The 15369-nt window shown below is 42.5% G+C and overlaps 1 protein-coding gene across 2 annotated transcripts in view; it reads left to right on the plus strand.

Moving 5' to 3' along the window:
* NPTN (neuroplastin) overlaps positions 1-15369 on the plus strand; it is a 72958-nt gene that overhangs the window by 47128 nt on the left and 10461 nt on the right. For both annotated transcript variants that reach the window (XM_045449141.1, XM_045449140.1), the window contains exon 5: positions 11150-11283. In XM_045449141.1, coding sequence (XP_045305097.1) covers positions 11150-11283 — 134 coding nt within the window. The remainder of the gene's footprint in view (positions 1-11149; positions 11284-15369) is intronic.

The raw sequence follows: 15369 nt of genomic DNA on the forward strand, positions 1-15369 counted from the left end.
AGATCTTTCTTAAAATATTTAGAAGACTAGAAATTCAGATTAAAGAAAGGCTTAGATTCCAAGTTTCAATGATCTGTTATTAAATGAAAGTAGTGTCTTGGTGACCCAGCCGTAATTTGTAAGTTGACGTAAGGACAGCCAGTGTCTCTTCCAGCTGCCACATTGAATTCTAAATGCCTGAAAGGGTTTAGTCATGATGGCCTGGTAATAGTCCACACCAGCTAGAGAATGTGGGCTTTGATTAATTCAGGGCTTTTCTTGGAGGGATCTGGGTTTATCTCTGTTTTTGAAGGATGGCACATTTGTTCAACATGAGGATGAAGGTGTGAGAAGTCGCCTTTTCTCTAAGCCTGCCATGTATCTTTCCTCACCTGGGTGATCTGGCCTGCATGGGGAGATGTTTTACTCCTCCACGAGAGACCAGAGGCCCTGCAGCATTCCAGGCTGAGCCTTTGGCACAGCATCCAAGTATGGAGGTAGCAGGATGGGTGAGGGAGGGAAAGTGGTGTGTGTAGTTAGCCACCCTCCCCAAACCTAAAGGGTGGTTACATGCAGTTCCTAGTCCTGGCTTCCCTGTGATAGTGCTGATTGGGCTCTAATGATTTCTAGCAGAACTTTCAGGAGTAGAGACAGAAGAGGTTTCCCATTGGCTTGGCTGCTTGAGAGGTGGGCTTCAGTGGCCCCTGAGGCAGCATCTTTCCTCACATTGTCTTTAGCAGATAGGAGGTGGTGGGCTGGGGGGCAGAGACTGGGAGGCTGCAAGCAGGAGTGATTTCAGAGGAAGTTAAAACATTCTTATCGTGACTGCGCGAGATGTGTGCTGTTGCATTTTACTGACAACAGCTCTGCGAGGAAGATTGGGCAGGTGGTGCTATCCTGGTTTTAAAGGAGTAGACCTTAAGAAAATTCTCTTTCATAGAATCCTAAGCATATGCTGTGATTAGCTTGGACAGATATGTTAGTCTCTCAAGAAAATTCACAGGGAATTCCAGTTTTTCTCCTTTCTGTCCCCTAATACCTGGATAGAAGACAGGTGAACATTTAATGTCTTACAGGTGATCCTTAGTTTAGTATGGAAAAGACTGAACATTTGAGTTTTTCTGTTTAGCTTCAAAAAGATTTGCTATAGGCCCAGGATCATATTCTTTAAAAAAAAAATTTTTTTTTAATGTTTGTTTATTTTTGAGAGAGAGACAGACAGTGCAAGTAGGGGAGGAGCAGAGAGAGAGGGAGACACAGAATCTGAAGCAGGTTCCAGGCTCTGAGCTGTCAGCACAGAGCCTGATGTGGGGCTCGAACCCATGAACTGTAAGATCATGACCTGAGCCAAAGTTGGATGCTTAACCGACTGAGCCACCTAGGCACCCCTAAAGTTTATTTATTTTCGAGAGAGAGAGAAAGAGAGTGAGTGGGGGAGGGGCAGAGAGAGGGGGGAGAGAGAGAATCCCAAGTAGACTCTGCACTGTCAGCACAAAGCCTGACTCGGGCCTGAATTCACGACTCATGAAGTAATGACCTGAGCTGAAATCCAGAGTCAGACGCTTAATTGACTAAGCCACCCCAGGTGGCTAAGCCACCCTGGGGGTGCCCCAGGATCATATTCTAAGCTAGGTGGTTGTGGTTGCCAACCCAATGCCTTGCATTGAGAGAGAGGGAGGGAGGGAGATGGAAAGAGAAGGAGCCAAGGTGGGAGGGAGAGGGAGAGGGAGAGAGAGAGAGAGAGAGAGAGAGGTTGATTGATTCCCAAAGCATTTTCATATAAACTCTGGTTTTATTTCCTTGGTGCCTCTATGGTGGGTAAGAGACAGTTACCTTTTTATAGCTATAAAGACTTGAAAAATCTGAGTAATACAGGTAAGAGGTGGTTGTACTCGAGAGAGATTTAAGGAACATGAGTGACCTCTGTTGAAAGGAGTCTCTTGAGCGTCTTCTTTGTGGTTTAACTAACTCGGCGTGTCAGGGCAATAGAATTTACACCAGACAGATCTCTTCAGCACCTGTTCTGCACTCAGTGCTTTTCTTCCCCATTTGGCTTTTATTGCATTTCAGCACCTCCTCCCTGGGGTGTTGTTTGGGCTCAGCACTGTGGGGAGTGAAGGGTTTATACTAGGCCAGAACTGGGCACTGTGCAGCAGATCAACACATCTTGAGTTACTTGTGGTGTGCAAGAGAAAAGAAGGCTGCAGGAATCCGAGGGAGGGGTGTGTATCCTGGAACAGACCTGAGGTGGCAGTGTTTTCCACCTTAGTCTGTCAAGAAAGGAATTTTGGGGGCGCCTGGGTGGCGCAGTCGGTTAAGCGTCCGACTTCAGCCAGGTCACGATCTCGCGGTCCGTGAGTTCGAGCCCCGCATCAGGCTCTGGGCTGATGGCTCAGAGCCTGGAGCCTGTTTCCGATTCTGTGTCTCCCTCTCTCTCTGCCCCTCCCCCGTTCATGCTCTGTCTCTGTCCCAAAAATAAATAAACGTTGAAAAAAAAAAATTAAAAAAAAAAAAAAAAGAAAGAAAGGAATTTTGAGGATGGTAATATCTACGTGTAGTAGGGAAGGCCCTGCGTCTGAAGTAGGGTTTTTTTCTTTCACTTTTTTTTTTCTTAAAGGCCAAGAATGAGGCACAGTGTAAACAGGAAGATACTGTTACTGTTTAGGATTACATTTCTTAGGTATCTAGCAGGTGACCTGAGCAGATGCTGGAGGTGAAAGATGGAGCAGGGCTGGCCAGGGGAGAGGAAACAGCAATGACTAGACCTTAGTGGGACCTCTGCCCCATAGCCCAGCCTCTCTGGGGATCCACTTAGATAACTCTGGGGAGGCATCTCTTTCCCCAGCTTTTTGACTTTTCAAGGCTTATGTCTTCCAGAGAGTCCACAGCTCATTACAGAGCATTTGTGAATGGATAAGTATTGAACTTTCTATTCCTGTAATTCTTTAACCTTTCTAACTCTTACTCTCTCCCTCTTCCCCTTTCTTCCTTTTCTAAAATTAAAAAAATGTGCTCATAAAAAACCACATAAAAATGTCTGTGAAATCTGCAAAAAGGAAGAAATCCCTCTCATGACTCCTAAACCCCATCCTCATCGCTCAGTTATTTTGATTAATCCCAGAAACAAGGAAATGCAATTTTATTCTGTTTTTAGAAAAAGATTTTGGTGGTCATCAAATCCTCTGCAACAAACATGCTACTGCCTCTTGTGAAAGGTACATCCCAGCCCTACGAAGGTCTGGGTCTGGGGTCTCATCAGGCTCATTATCTCTTCCTGCTCACTGGGCACTGCGGGTGAGTTTCAGTCTTCTGGGGGGGTACCAGAGCTAAGACTGATCTTGTTTTTCCCTCCATACTTCTTAGTTTTTTTTGTATTTTAATATTATGACTAAATGTTAGGATCTCTTTAAGTGACCTTGTCTGGCATCCCTGTTTCCTCCTCTGTTGTGTGGCCTTACAAATGATATATTACAGTTCAGACTGGCCAAGATGGACCTCATGGTGATGACACCGAATATCATTAAGAGTAATAATACATCTCTCTGATCTGTATGGCCCTTTAGCATGCAGATTGTTCTCATGGTTATTCATTTGTTTGATAGGCAGCTAGTTTGGTAGGTGGGGACGCTTAGAGGTTGTGACATCCTTAGGTCAGAGCTGATGGCAAAGCTGGTTCTGACTCAGAATTGCCCATACTTGAAAAGTCTTCGAGAGCAAAATAATAATAATACTTTGAAGCTTCTAGAACACTTTGAGCATCAACTTCAGCCCAGATAACCATACCTATACTTTCTTTTCATGGTGCTACCCTGACCTTCATTAATAAGAATAAGAATGGCTAACATTGCACATTAACTGTATGCCAGGCGCCATTCTGGGTGCACTGCTGTTTCTGTCCTCCCAGTAGACTTCACAACTTTTGGATGGAAATGCTGTTGTTATTCCTACTTTCCAGGGGAGAAAATGGAGACTCAAAGGAATTAGATGACTTAACTGGTGTGGCAGGTAAAGAGTGGAACGTGGGTTCTCACCTGTGCTCCTGAACACTAAGCCGTGTTACTGTGTGCAGCATATAACAGTTAGAAGGCCTTGGACTGAGAGTTAGAGGAATTGTATTCTGATCTGCCCTGCCATTAAACTTGCTGTGGCCCTAACCGTTTGCTCTCCTACCTTGGGCCTCAGCTTCCACAAGCATGGGATGAAGCAGGATGAGATAGATGGTCTTGGAGGTCCTGTAAGGCTCCAGCAGTCTGTAGTTCCCTTATATGGATACAAATGAGAGGTTGGGTTATTAAAGGAAAATGATCTCTAAGCTTCTTTTCCTCATGGTAGCGGCTGTGTCACCTTCTCAACTTTGAGAATGTCACCTCAGTGTTCCCCATACTTCCACTCATCTTCCTGTCTTAGGGGACACTCCTTCTTACAGTCGCCTTGTCTCAAACACTGGTGCGAGGAAGGGTATGAAAGCAGTGGTTCTCAAACTTGATTTAATGTGTAGGCAATGTGGTCTGACATCAGGCTTTATTAAGAGCATTCCGGGTGATTATAGCATATAGCCGAGGTTAGAATCATGGTCTTAGAGGAGACTTCAGTTACTACCCACTCAGTGCTCTCTCCTGCAGGAAAGGGAAAAGCCTCATCTGCTGAAGGCAGCACAAGTCCCACAAGTCCCTGCTTTAATCTTTACAGTTGATGATGAATCTACTCTGTGTAGAGAAGGCTTATTGAGCCACAAGCCAGCATCCTTGCTTCCATCCTGACCAGTCTCGTATTGCTTCTTGGGCTTAGCCCTTGGCTTAACAGTAAATCTTTTTTTTTTTTTTTTTTTTTTTTAATGTTTATTTTTGAAAGAGAGAGGGAGACACAGAATCTGAAGCAGTCTCCAGGCTCTGAGCTGTCAGCACAGAGCCGGATGTGGGGTCAAACCCACGAACCCTGAAATCATGACCTGAGCCGAAGTCGGACACTTAACCGACTGAGCCACCCAGGTGCCCCAATAGTAAATCTTGCTGTTATCTCTGCCTTCTTCAGCCAAGCCTCTTAATTTTGCCTACAGCAAGATGAGGTGTCTTTGGGATCTGATAGGCTACATAAAGGAAGCAATGAGATCATCATATGGAATAGTATGTTTACTTAGAAACAGGCTACTCATTGACACCTTTAAGGATAGAGTTTCTTTGAAAACGAGTTGTGAGGTTATGAATTTGCTTTGAAAAGTGAGCACCAAAGAAGCAGTCCATGTAAGAAACTCCATACCATGACCCCTTTCTCGGCTCTGTCGTGCTTAACTGTATTTAACATCAGCTTCAGATGAACATAACTCCATTGCCTAAGTGGACACTTTCTACAGCCACCAGTCTGACAGAGAAGCTGGACGCTCTGCTCTGAGTGTAGGCTGGTCAGGCAACAGAAGGTATTGAGGAGCATGAGGTTGTTCTCACCCACAGACCCAGATAATGAAATTGGGTTGGGTGTTGATGGGGAACTAAGACTCTTTTGGAGCCCCTGTATTGCCATTCATTAGGATACTGGAAGGATATCTATCCATTATCTAATTTCATTAGAGTATGTGACTAATGAAGGGAGAGAGCCAGTTAATTCCCAAGTGGGTCTGTGAGCTCTTTAAAAGTCTCTCTCTTCCTCCTTGCCTCCCTTAGAGGGCAAAGGGAAGTAAGGTATTTGTGTCAGACTCCTCAGACCTACCTTCAGACCAGCAGATCCTGGTTAAGCAGTTCCTTATTAAGTGGCAAGCCCACAGAAGATAAGGTACGTTAACTAATATAAATAAATAGGCCATTAATAAAAATTTGTCCAGTATCTGACCCGATTAAACCTTACTGGAGTTACAAGCACAAGTCCTGTTTGTGTCGGCAAACAGAGAACATAATAATCAGCATCTCTTTGATTTCTTAGAACTCAAAGGCCACAGTCTAAGCCTAGCCTTTCCTTTCCCTGACTACTGATAGGTCAATTTAAATGTTTATTTTTGACCCCGAGCTCTAGTTGTTACAGAGATATAACTTAATCCTCACAAGACCTTTGTGAGGTATGTGAATATTACTATTTTACAAAAGTGAGTAATGAAACTTAAATGACTTAAAGGACTTTAAATGATCCGCCTTAGGTTACTCAGTTGGTGAGTAGTAGTCTCATTAGAGCCTAAATTCCTCTGACTTAAAGTCCAAAGCTTTTTTACTTATGTTATAGTGTATGGAGTAGTTAAACTGTGACAGGTAAATCAGTCCACTACAGATCTGGAATGTTCCAGTACCTCTACAAGCAAAGATAACATTTGGACAGTTTGTTATGCATGTTGTAAAGCATACTGTATATTTTTATTTTTATGGACTCTGTTCTAGTTTGGTTTATTTCCCTTCTGTATGTAAAGTTCAAAAAGCATAGCCTCTGGGATCAACCCTGAATTTGTTTCTAGCTTCACTGTTAACTAGCAGTGTAATTTTAGATGTTAAATAACTTTTCCAAACTTGAGTTTTCTTTTATGTAAATGGGGTAATATTTTCTTTCTTCATTGGGTCGTTAAATGACCCCCAAATTTAGTGGCTTAAAACAAGAAACTCTTACTACCTCATAGTTTCTGTGAGTCAGGAATTAGGGAGCAGATTAGTGGGGGTGACTGCAAGCAGCAGTCTTCTGAAAGCTCGACTGGCACTGGAGGATCTGTGTCCTCAGTGGCCGCCTCACATGGCTGCTGTTGGTCAGTTCCTCACTGTGTGCGCCTTTTCCACAGGCTGTTTTGAGTGGCCTCCCAGTATGACAGTTAACCTGCCCCAGATTGTGTGATCAAGAGAGAGCAAGGAGAAAGCCACACTGGCTTTGTGAACTATCCAAAGTTGCATACCTTTATTTCTGCTTTACTTCATTCATGAGAATTGTGCCACTAAGTCCAGCCCACGCTCAAGGGGAGGGAGCTATTACACTTCACCTTTTGAAGGGAAGAACATCAAAGAATTTGGAGACTATTTAAAAACCACCATGGGTGGACGCTGAGCCCTAAGGGCCCCTCTGCTCTCTGACCAGTGCTTTACATGTGCTCTGAGAGCCTGGTTTCATTTCTTGCTTTGGTTCCTCTGTCTTGTTTATTAGCTGGTAGGACAGGAACAGGCTTGCTTTCTTTTTGTCCCCCTCCCCAACATTTTTTTTTTTTTTACTATTTGACTATGGTTGACATAAAATGTTACATTAGCTTCAGGTATACAACTTTGTGATTTGACAAGTTTGTGCATCATGCTATGTTCACAAGTGTGGCTGCCAAGTGAGGAACGTGATTTTTGATTGAGCAGTTACCATAAAGGAAAGAGAGAAGTGAAAAAACTTTTCATTGACCCAGAGGCTAAAGTGATAGTTGTTATAATCACTCCCTGAAGGATAGAGTGATGTGGCTTAATTTTCTCTCTGCTCATAATACTAGTGACACTCCCACCATCCTAAGGGTGAATAATCAGGGCTTCACTCAGTATTCTTTGCTAAGCTGAGGAGAAAGCAACAGATCTAACCATTGAAAACTCTTTCCTGTAGGTTTATTCTATGTAAATATGACCAATGAAGTGTGATGGGGTAGCTAAGTTCCTAGATAATCTCTGTGCATAGTAGCCTTTAAGGCCATGTTCACATCTATAAATAGAAGCCACTGTAGAACACCAAGGTAGATGAATGAAAAGGAGAAGTAGTGTTCTCCTAAACACCAAGGTAGGAGTGAAGACCATCCCCATCTCTCTCCTCAGGTCTTGGCCTTCTAGTCTGCATCCTTTCAGAATAGTGACTTTTTTTTTCTTTTCAAATTTTTATGTAAATTCTAGTTAACATACAGTGCAATATTGATTTCAGGAGTAGAACTCCATGATTCGTCACTTATATACAACACTCAGTGCTCATAATAAGTGCCCTCCTTAATACACATCACTTATCTAAGCCCATCTCCTTCCACTCAACCCTCTGTTTGTTGTCTATCTTTAAGAATCTCTTATGGTTTATTTCCATCTCTCTTCTTCCCCCCCACCATATGTTTAATGTGTTTTGTTTCTTAAATTCCACATGCGTGAAATCATATGGTATTTGTCTTTCTCTGACTTACTTTGCAAATGGCAAGATTTCATTCTTTTAGGTGGCTGAGTAATATTCCAGTGTGTGTGTGTGTGTGTGTGTGTGTGTGTGTGTAAATATCATGTCTTCTATATCCATTCATCAATTGATGGACACTTGGGCTCTCTCCGTGGTTTGGCTATTGTTGATAATGCTGCAGTAAACATCAGGGTGCATGTACCCCTTAGAACCTGTATCTTTTTATCCTTTGGGTAAATACCTGGTAGTGCAATTGCTGGACCATAGGATAGTTCTATTTTTAACTTTTTGAGGAACCTCCATACTGTGCTCCAGAGTGGCTGCACCAGTTTGCACAGAATAGTGACTTTCTTGGAGGCCATGGTGCCATAAGCCAGATCGACTTTTAGCCTTCTGGGTGGTTCTAATGTGTAACCTTGAGATGAGTCCCCAAGGTAAAAGCTGATGGTACTGAATTCACAGTACTATTGGAATTAGTTAGTTAACTGGGCTAGAGTGGGTATTCTCTGTGGGGCAAAGGAAAACGGAAAAATATGTCACACATAAGCTGATTTCTAAAATTTATATCTTCACCCTAGACTACTCCTCTGGGCTTCAGACTTGATACTCAGCTGTCTACTTGACAACTTCACTTGGAGGTTAAAGATGTATCTTAAGCTTAACATGCCCTCAACTTTGAACTGCTGGTTTTTACCACAGCCATTGCTCCATTCCTAAACAAAAACAAAACAAAAGCAAGCCAACAAAAAACTACCTGGTTCTTCTGTAGTCTTATCTTAGTAACTGGCAACTCCATTCTTATAATTCTTCAAGCCAGAAACCTTTGAGTCATCCTTGACTTTCTTCCTCACATCCCACATCCATTCCATTAACAAATACCTTAAGTCAACCTATAAAATGTATCGGAATCTCTTTCACTGCTACCGCCCTCATCCAAACCACCGTCTCCTTTGCCTGGATTACTCTAATAGCTCCCTTAAATAAATGGTCTTGATTCCACATAGTCATCTACATAGTAGCCAGAGGAAGCCTGTTAAAACATGCAGATCATTTTATACCTATGTTTAATATTTACCAGTGGCTTCCCAGCTGACTCAGAGTAAATGCCAAAGTCCTTTCAGTGGCCTGCAAAGTCCTATTCAATCTGGGCTCCATTCACTCTGATTTCATCTCCTACCATCTTTGCCTTGCTTACTGTGTTTCAGCCAAACTCCTCCATGCCGTTCCTTGTACATAACAAGTGCACCTGTGCCTCAAGGCTTTTTGTCTTTTATTTGGAGTGTTCTTCCCACAGATACAGGAGTGTGCTCCTCCCTTAGTGTTCTTCATGACTGTGCTAAAATGCACCTCAGTAGAAAGACCTTCCCCCACTAGTCAGTGATGTATCTGGCATGTGGTGGGTGCTCAACAAATCTTTGTCGGATGAATGAAATACAACTAGAAGCAAAATGTGGTAGTCCTGCTTGCTGTGTCTCCCCATGATGGTGTTTTACTTAGTGTATTGCCATGGAGCTTGCTCCTTGGAGGACTTAAGATGTTCTTCACTCTTTACTGACTAAAGAAAGCTCTGAGAAAGGGGGAGCAGGGGGAGCAGTAGGTCTGAGCGGTAACCAAGTGGCTTCGGGAGAAATCTGGTGACATGGCAGTAAGATGGAGCCAGCCTGGCCCACTCCCTTCTGCAGTGAGGAAGTCTACCTGGAAAAACAAAAAGGCATTTCCTTTAAAACCTCCTCTTTAGATAGAAAACACCACACACTGTGTAGTACTGAGCAGGTTTCAGTTTGGCTGGCAGTGGCGATAGAGACCGCTTGGAACCTCATTCATTCCATTTCTGTCCAGGTGCCTCTGGAGGTGGCCTTGGAAGCACAGTCTGAGAAGTAGCAGAACTTTGGATTTGTTTTAAGCCAAGAAAAAACAGGCTGTTTTGAGGGGGAACATGGGATAAGCCCATGATATAATACAATTGTACAGGCTTTTATAGTTGCAAAGTGAGTGTTTTAAATCTTTCCTACCCAAGGCCCCTGGATGTAGGCAGGGGCTAGGATTATCTCCATTTGATAATGGGTGTAGAAATGAAGCACAGAATAATTAAAGAACTAGCAAAACTTGAATTTGGACCAGACCTGTTGATTCTCTTTCTTGTCTTGGCCAACTACGTGACATCTGGCCTACTTGGAGTTTTATTGCTTTCACATTACTTACTGTAACTGGTGAGGTATGGTAGAAAATATTGTCAAGATCAAAGGAGGCTAAATTCAAAGAATTAGCCCCCATCTCAGGCTTCCTGGATCCTTGAAACTTATCTAATTTTTAAACCACAGGTGCTGTCTATTTCTTCCTAAGTGATCCCTTAAAGCAGAGAAGACCAGCAGCGTCTAACATGTCTAGAAATTCCCCCAAGATTGGGTTTATTGAGATTACTGCAAATCAGGTGTACAGGTCAGATTCTTAAACTGTTAATAAAATCTCTTGGGACACTGGTTGAATTTCCTGTTTATTCCTTTCTTGTGAAGACCAGTTTGCTGGATTCCCTCTTTCCTGGAAGAGCCTTGCCCATTGATAGTCATCAGATAGCTTCTCCAGGCATTCATTATTTTTATATAGCTTGCAATCTTTGACTTGATTTTAAATGTTTGACCTTAGAGATCTCTCATTTCCTTAAGGGAATATATGACATTTGATATAATCCATAATTGTTATTAGTTCAGGCATGAAAAAACCATGACTAGAAGAGGAGATGATAATAGCTTCTGTTTGCATTTTTTTTTTTTTTTAAAGGATGTCTTAATTTAGGGCAGTTGAGCCTATGCCTCTTCTTCCAGGAGGTTAGAGAGCCACCTGTATTAATAGCAGAACTTCACATATAGCAATCCTGGTATCTGCTTTGGCTGCTTTGGTGGGTGGGAGGTAGGGCATGGTTTGATTCCATTGCTCTGTTCTGACCTGAAATGCATGTTATCAAAGATAAATATGAGGATGGGCCTAAAGATTGGCTATCTTAGAAGCAGGGCTCTGAGTCAGTAGGTGGGGCCTTTGTATATCCTCTTCAGAATAGCTTCCCATGATAACTGTTCAACACTCTTTCTCACAGCTGCTCCTGACATCACTGGCCACAAACGGAGCGAGAACAAGAATGAAGGGCAAGATGCCATGATGTATTGCAAATCAGTTGGCTACCCGCACCCAGAGTGGATCTGGCGCAAGAAGGAGAATGGTATGCCCATGGTGAGTAGGAGGCAGCCCTGATTCTCTATACCTGGGTCTCTGTGGTTGCTGGAGTTTCTCCTGGGGAGGTCCAGACATCTGGACCAGTTTCTGCAACCCCTGCCATAATGGCATGGCCCCGGTTACCCTTTCTAGTCATGAATGTTATGAATCTGGAGGTCACTGACAGTCTCTGTCCAGCACTGGAATCCCTACGTGATCTGTTAGAGCTGTTTGTCTATTAAGCGATTTGACTGGTTTGCCTTCAAGACAAGAAGCTGAAAGAGCTAATCCCAATCTTAAACTTTTTTTTTATTATTCTAGTGCATCTGTCCTAAAGAAAATATTGTTCTTGGTGTAGTCTTAACATCCCTTTCTTGTTTTTTGGAAAGACAAGGCAATGAGGGCAATTACTAGTATATGCCTGGGACACAGAAAGTACTGATTAGGAATTGGGGCAACATGATGAGCCTCAGGAGCAGCCTTAGACATTGGAAATCTGACAGTATCTGCTCCAGAAAAGGTCAAAGAAGACATCTTTTTCAATCTGTGGGATGATTCTTGATGGTGTTGGGGGAGTCAAATATTTGTTAGACTCTCATTCTCTCTCTGATTTCGTGACATTTGGCCAGTCTCTTTTTCTGTGAGAGGGTGTCATACATTCCTCCTCTCCCGAGGCCTTGCATGCCCAGCACTGTACTTTTCAGGCATCCTCTTTGTCAATCATCAGAATCAGAAGGGACCCTGGAGATAATCTAATCTGCTTCTTCAGAAAGGTTGCATTATTAACCAAGGTAAATTAGTGACAAAACCAAGGAAGGGTCAAATCCATTTTTTTTTTATTTCAAGTCCATAATTCTTCCCACTCTAGGATCTCTCAATAATGATATGTCAAGTGGTGGTAAGGACTCTGACATTAACAATGATGACTAGATTTCAGAAACCCACTAATAAGGGGTCGTGATGAGGAAGGGAGAGGTTATTTTCAGAGCAGGCCCTGAAAAATCAACAAAATATTTAATTCTCTAAAGTGCTGGCAAGCAAATGCCCATTTCTCTCCTGGTATCTGGGTAGGAGAGCCCTTGAGCTTTTGCCAAAGCAGATTGGGATTCCTCAGTGGATATTTTCATCTCTTCTTCTCATGCCCATGAATTCTTTTTTTGTTTGTTTGTTTTATGGTTTGTTTGTTTTTTTTTGACAGACAGAGTGTGAGCAGGGGAGGGGCAGAGAGAGAGAGACAGAATCTGAAGTGGGTTCCAGGCTCTGAGCTGTCAGCACAGAGCCTGACACGGGGCTCAAACTCATGAACCACGAAATGAAGTCATACACTTAACCTCCTGAACAACCCAGATGCCCCTCATGCCCATGAACTCTTAGTTATCTGTTACATTATGAAGAACCTTTGAAATCAATTATTACTTCTTGTTGCTTTCAAGCTGTGAATCGTTTGGGAAACAGAAAACTTTTAATGAAAGAGGGGTAGGGAAAAGAAAAGCAATTTCTAGGTTGATGCCTTTGAAAACCAGTTTGTCGAACAGTCTAAAACTTGGTTGAGGGCTAAGATAAAATGCTTTCAGTTTTTTTCTAGACACTAATTTCAGTACAGATCTCTTTTCTAGACAGATCCCATAACTTTGTTGGACCTCTTTGTTTTTAAAGAATTTAGTCCAGCCCAATCCAAAATTCTAGTTTTCTCTCTCATCCCCTTTCCTTAGGCTGCAAGGGGAGCAGAGGATTGTCTTCATTCTGTCTTCTGGGTTTTTCTTCTGTATGGAGTGGGAAAGAGGACAAGTATGGCTCATCTGACTTATCCTATAGCCCACTGCTTCTTGGCTGCTCCTTCTGTGGCCTCTGCGTGGCAGGTGTCCAGATCTGGATCTTGTAAGAACTTGTGTTGGTTCTTATAGGACCAGTTCTCAGATGTTAGCGGTCTACTCTAGCCGAAATCTCTGTTTCCTGCTTAGCTCCGGCCACAGGTGATTTTTACTGCTGGGGTCTTCTCACCCAGAAGGCAACCAACCCTGTCAGGGAAACGTGAACATCATGGCTCTTCAAATCCTGGGAGTATAGGCCACTCTGCCTTCAGATCTCCAAATAGCCCTTTCCAAGATTGAGAGGCATACGGCACATCAGCCGGTCTCCTGCCTAAACAAATACCCACTGGAAAAAGATAGTTTCTTCTTGGCACCCCCAGCCTGAGTGATTCTCTTGGTGCCTGTTCCACTCAGCTGCAGGGTGGGAAGCTGCATGCAATGCCAAGTATAACTCTCTTCCTGTCACCTCTAATCCTGTCTTCTCTTTTATAGATTGGCGAGGGTTGATGTGGTCATGTGAGGGGTAAGGTAGCTTGATGGACTCCCTTGTAGTAAGCCCTAGCAGGACTATTTGCCCCCTGATTTGTTTGAACCTTTTTTTTTTTTTTTTAAAGAGATAGGTACTTTTTTTTTTTTAAAGTAAATCATAATTTCTGACCATAAATGTAAAAATTACAGTCGTGTTAAATACAAAGTTTTAAGTATCCTCCTTAAAAGGCAGATTTAAGAAACAAAAATATGATGTTGTTTAAGATAATCTACATATAACAAAATAATATAAAAGTGTTAAAACGAAAATGATGGACAAAGATATAGTGAAATTCTATAAATAGAACAAGTGGAAATCTTAACATCACAGAAAGTGAAATTCAAGTAAAAAACATTAAACCAGGGTGCCTGGTGGCTCAGTTAAGTGTCCAACTTCACCTCAGGTCACGATCATGAGTTTGAATCCTGCATCGGGCTCTCTGCTGTCGGCGGAGAGCCTGCTTCACATACTCTGTCTCTGTCTCTCTCTGCCCCTCTTCCCCCCGCTTTCCTGCCCCCCCCATACTCTGTCTGTTTCTCTCTCAAAAATAATAACTAATAAAAAGTAATACCTTAAAAGGGTTAAACCAAGAGTTCCTTTTTATCACGATAAGAGGATTAATCCATAATAAAGACAAAGCTGTCATGATCTTTTCACACTACATAGTACAGTTCCAAAATGAATGAATTAAAAATTGGAAATACAAGGAAATGTAGCCAGAAGCACAATTATATGGTGGCATACTTACATATATTATTTTTAGTCTTTGACAGGTGAGATGAAAAATCACCAACACTGTAGAAGGTTTGAATATCTAATGACTAAGGTGACACAGTCTTGATACTGAAACCTAAGTATCAATCACTATAAATGTATGTGAATCAGTCATAAATGTATGTGAACGCTTCCTAAGTGCAAGTTAATGGTGTTTGAATCCTTTTTTTTAAAAAAAAGTACACATTTTTATTATTGAAGTATAGTTGACATATAATGTTATATTAGTTTCAGGTATACAGCATAGTGATTTGACAGTTCTGTACATAATGCAGCACTCACCACGATTAGCGTAGTCACCATCTGTTACCTTACACGTCATTACAGTATTATCGACTCTATTCCCTATGCTGTGTTTTCATCCAAGAATATAGGGTACTTTTGATGCTTCTCCTTAGTCACCAATTCTGTAGCAACAGGACAAGTCTCCACTCAGTATCTTATTATGCATTGATTGAAAAGGTTAAAAGTTTCTTGCATAAAATGGTATTCAGAAAATACTTAGTGAAGGCCTGTGGATCAAAGAAGACAATAATCATTTCTGATTATAAGTGAAAAACATGGAATTAGTGAGCCGGTAGAGCGGGGGGGTTGGGGGTGAGAGAAGTTGGCAGCTTTGCAAGTCCTCGAGTCGAAGCTTCATGGGATAACTTGTTTTGAAGGCTGAGTTTGCCATTTCAGGCATACCCACACTCAACTGCAGACACGATTGTATGCTATAGCTAGACATCATTCTGGGGATTATCTTCCCCTTTCCTCTCTACTATTTCTGATTACACTTTAGTTGCATAACAACTGGCACATGAGTCCATTTTCCTGCTACCCCAGGGGATCAGTGCTATAAGCCTGCTGGATCCCAGCTCCACCTAGAGCCCTGCTTGTGCACTCTCACCTCCCTCCGCCTTCCCACATGGGCCTGGAGTACTCCCGTCCTACTTAGCACCTCTCCTCCCCACAATCTAGTGCAAAAGCTGGCTCTTGTCAAGCTTT

This window comes from Leopardus geoffroyi, chromosome B3, assembly GCF_018350155.1.
Source record: "Leopardus geoffroyi isolate Oge1 chromosome B3, O.geoffroyi_Oge1_pat1.0, whole genome shotgun sequence".
Taxonomy (NCBI): Eukaryota; Metazoa; Chordata; class Mammalia; order Carnivora; family Felidae; genus Leopardus; species Leopardus geoffroyi.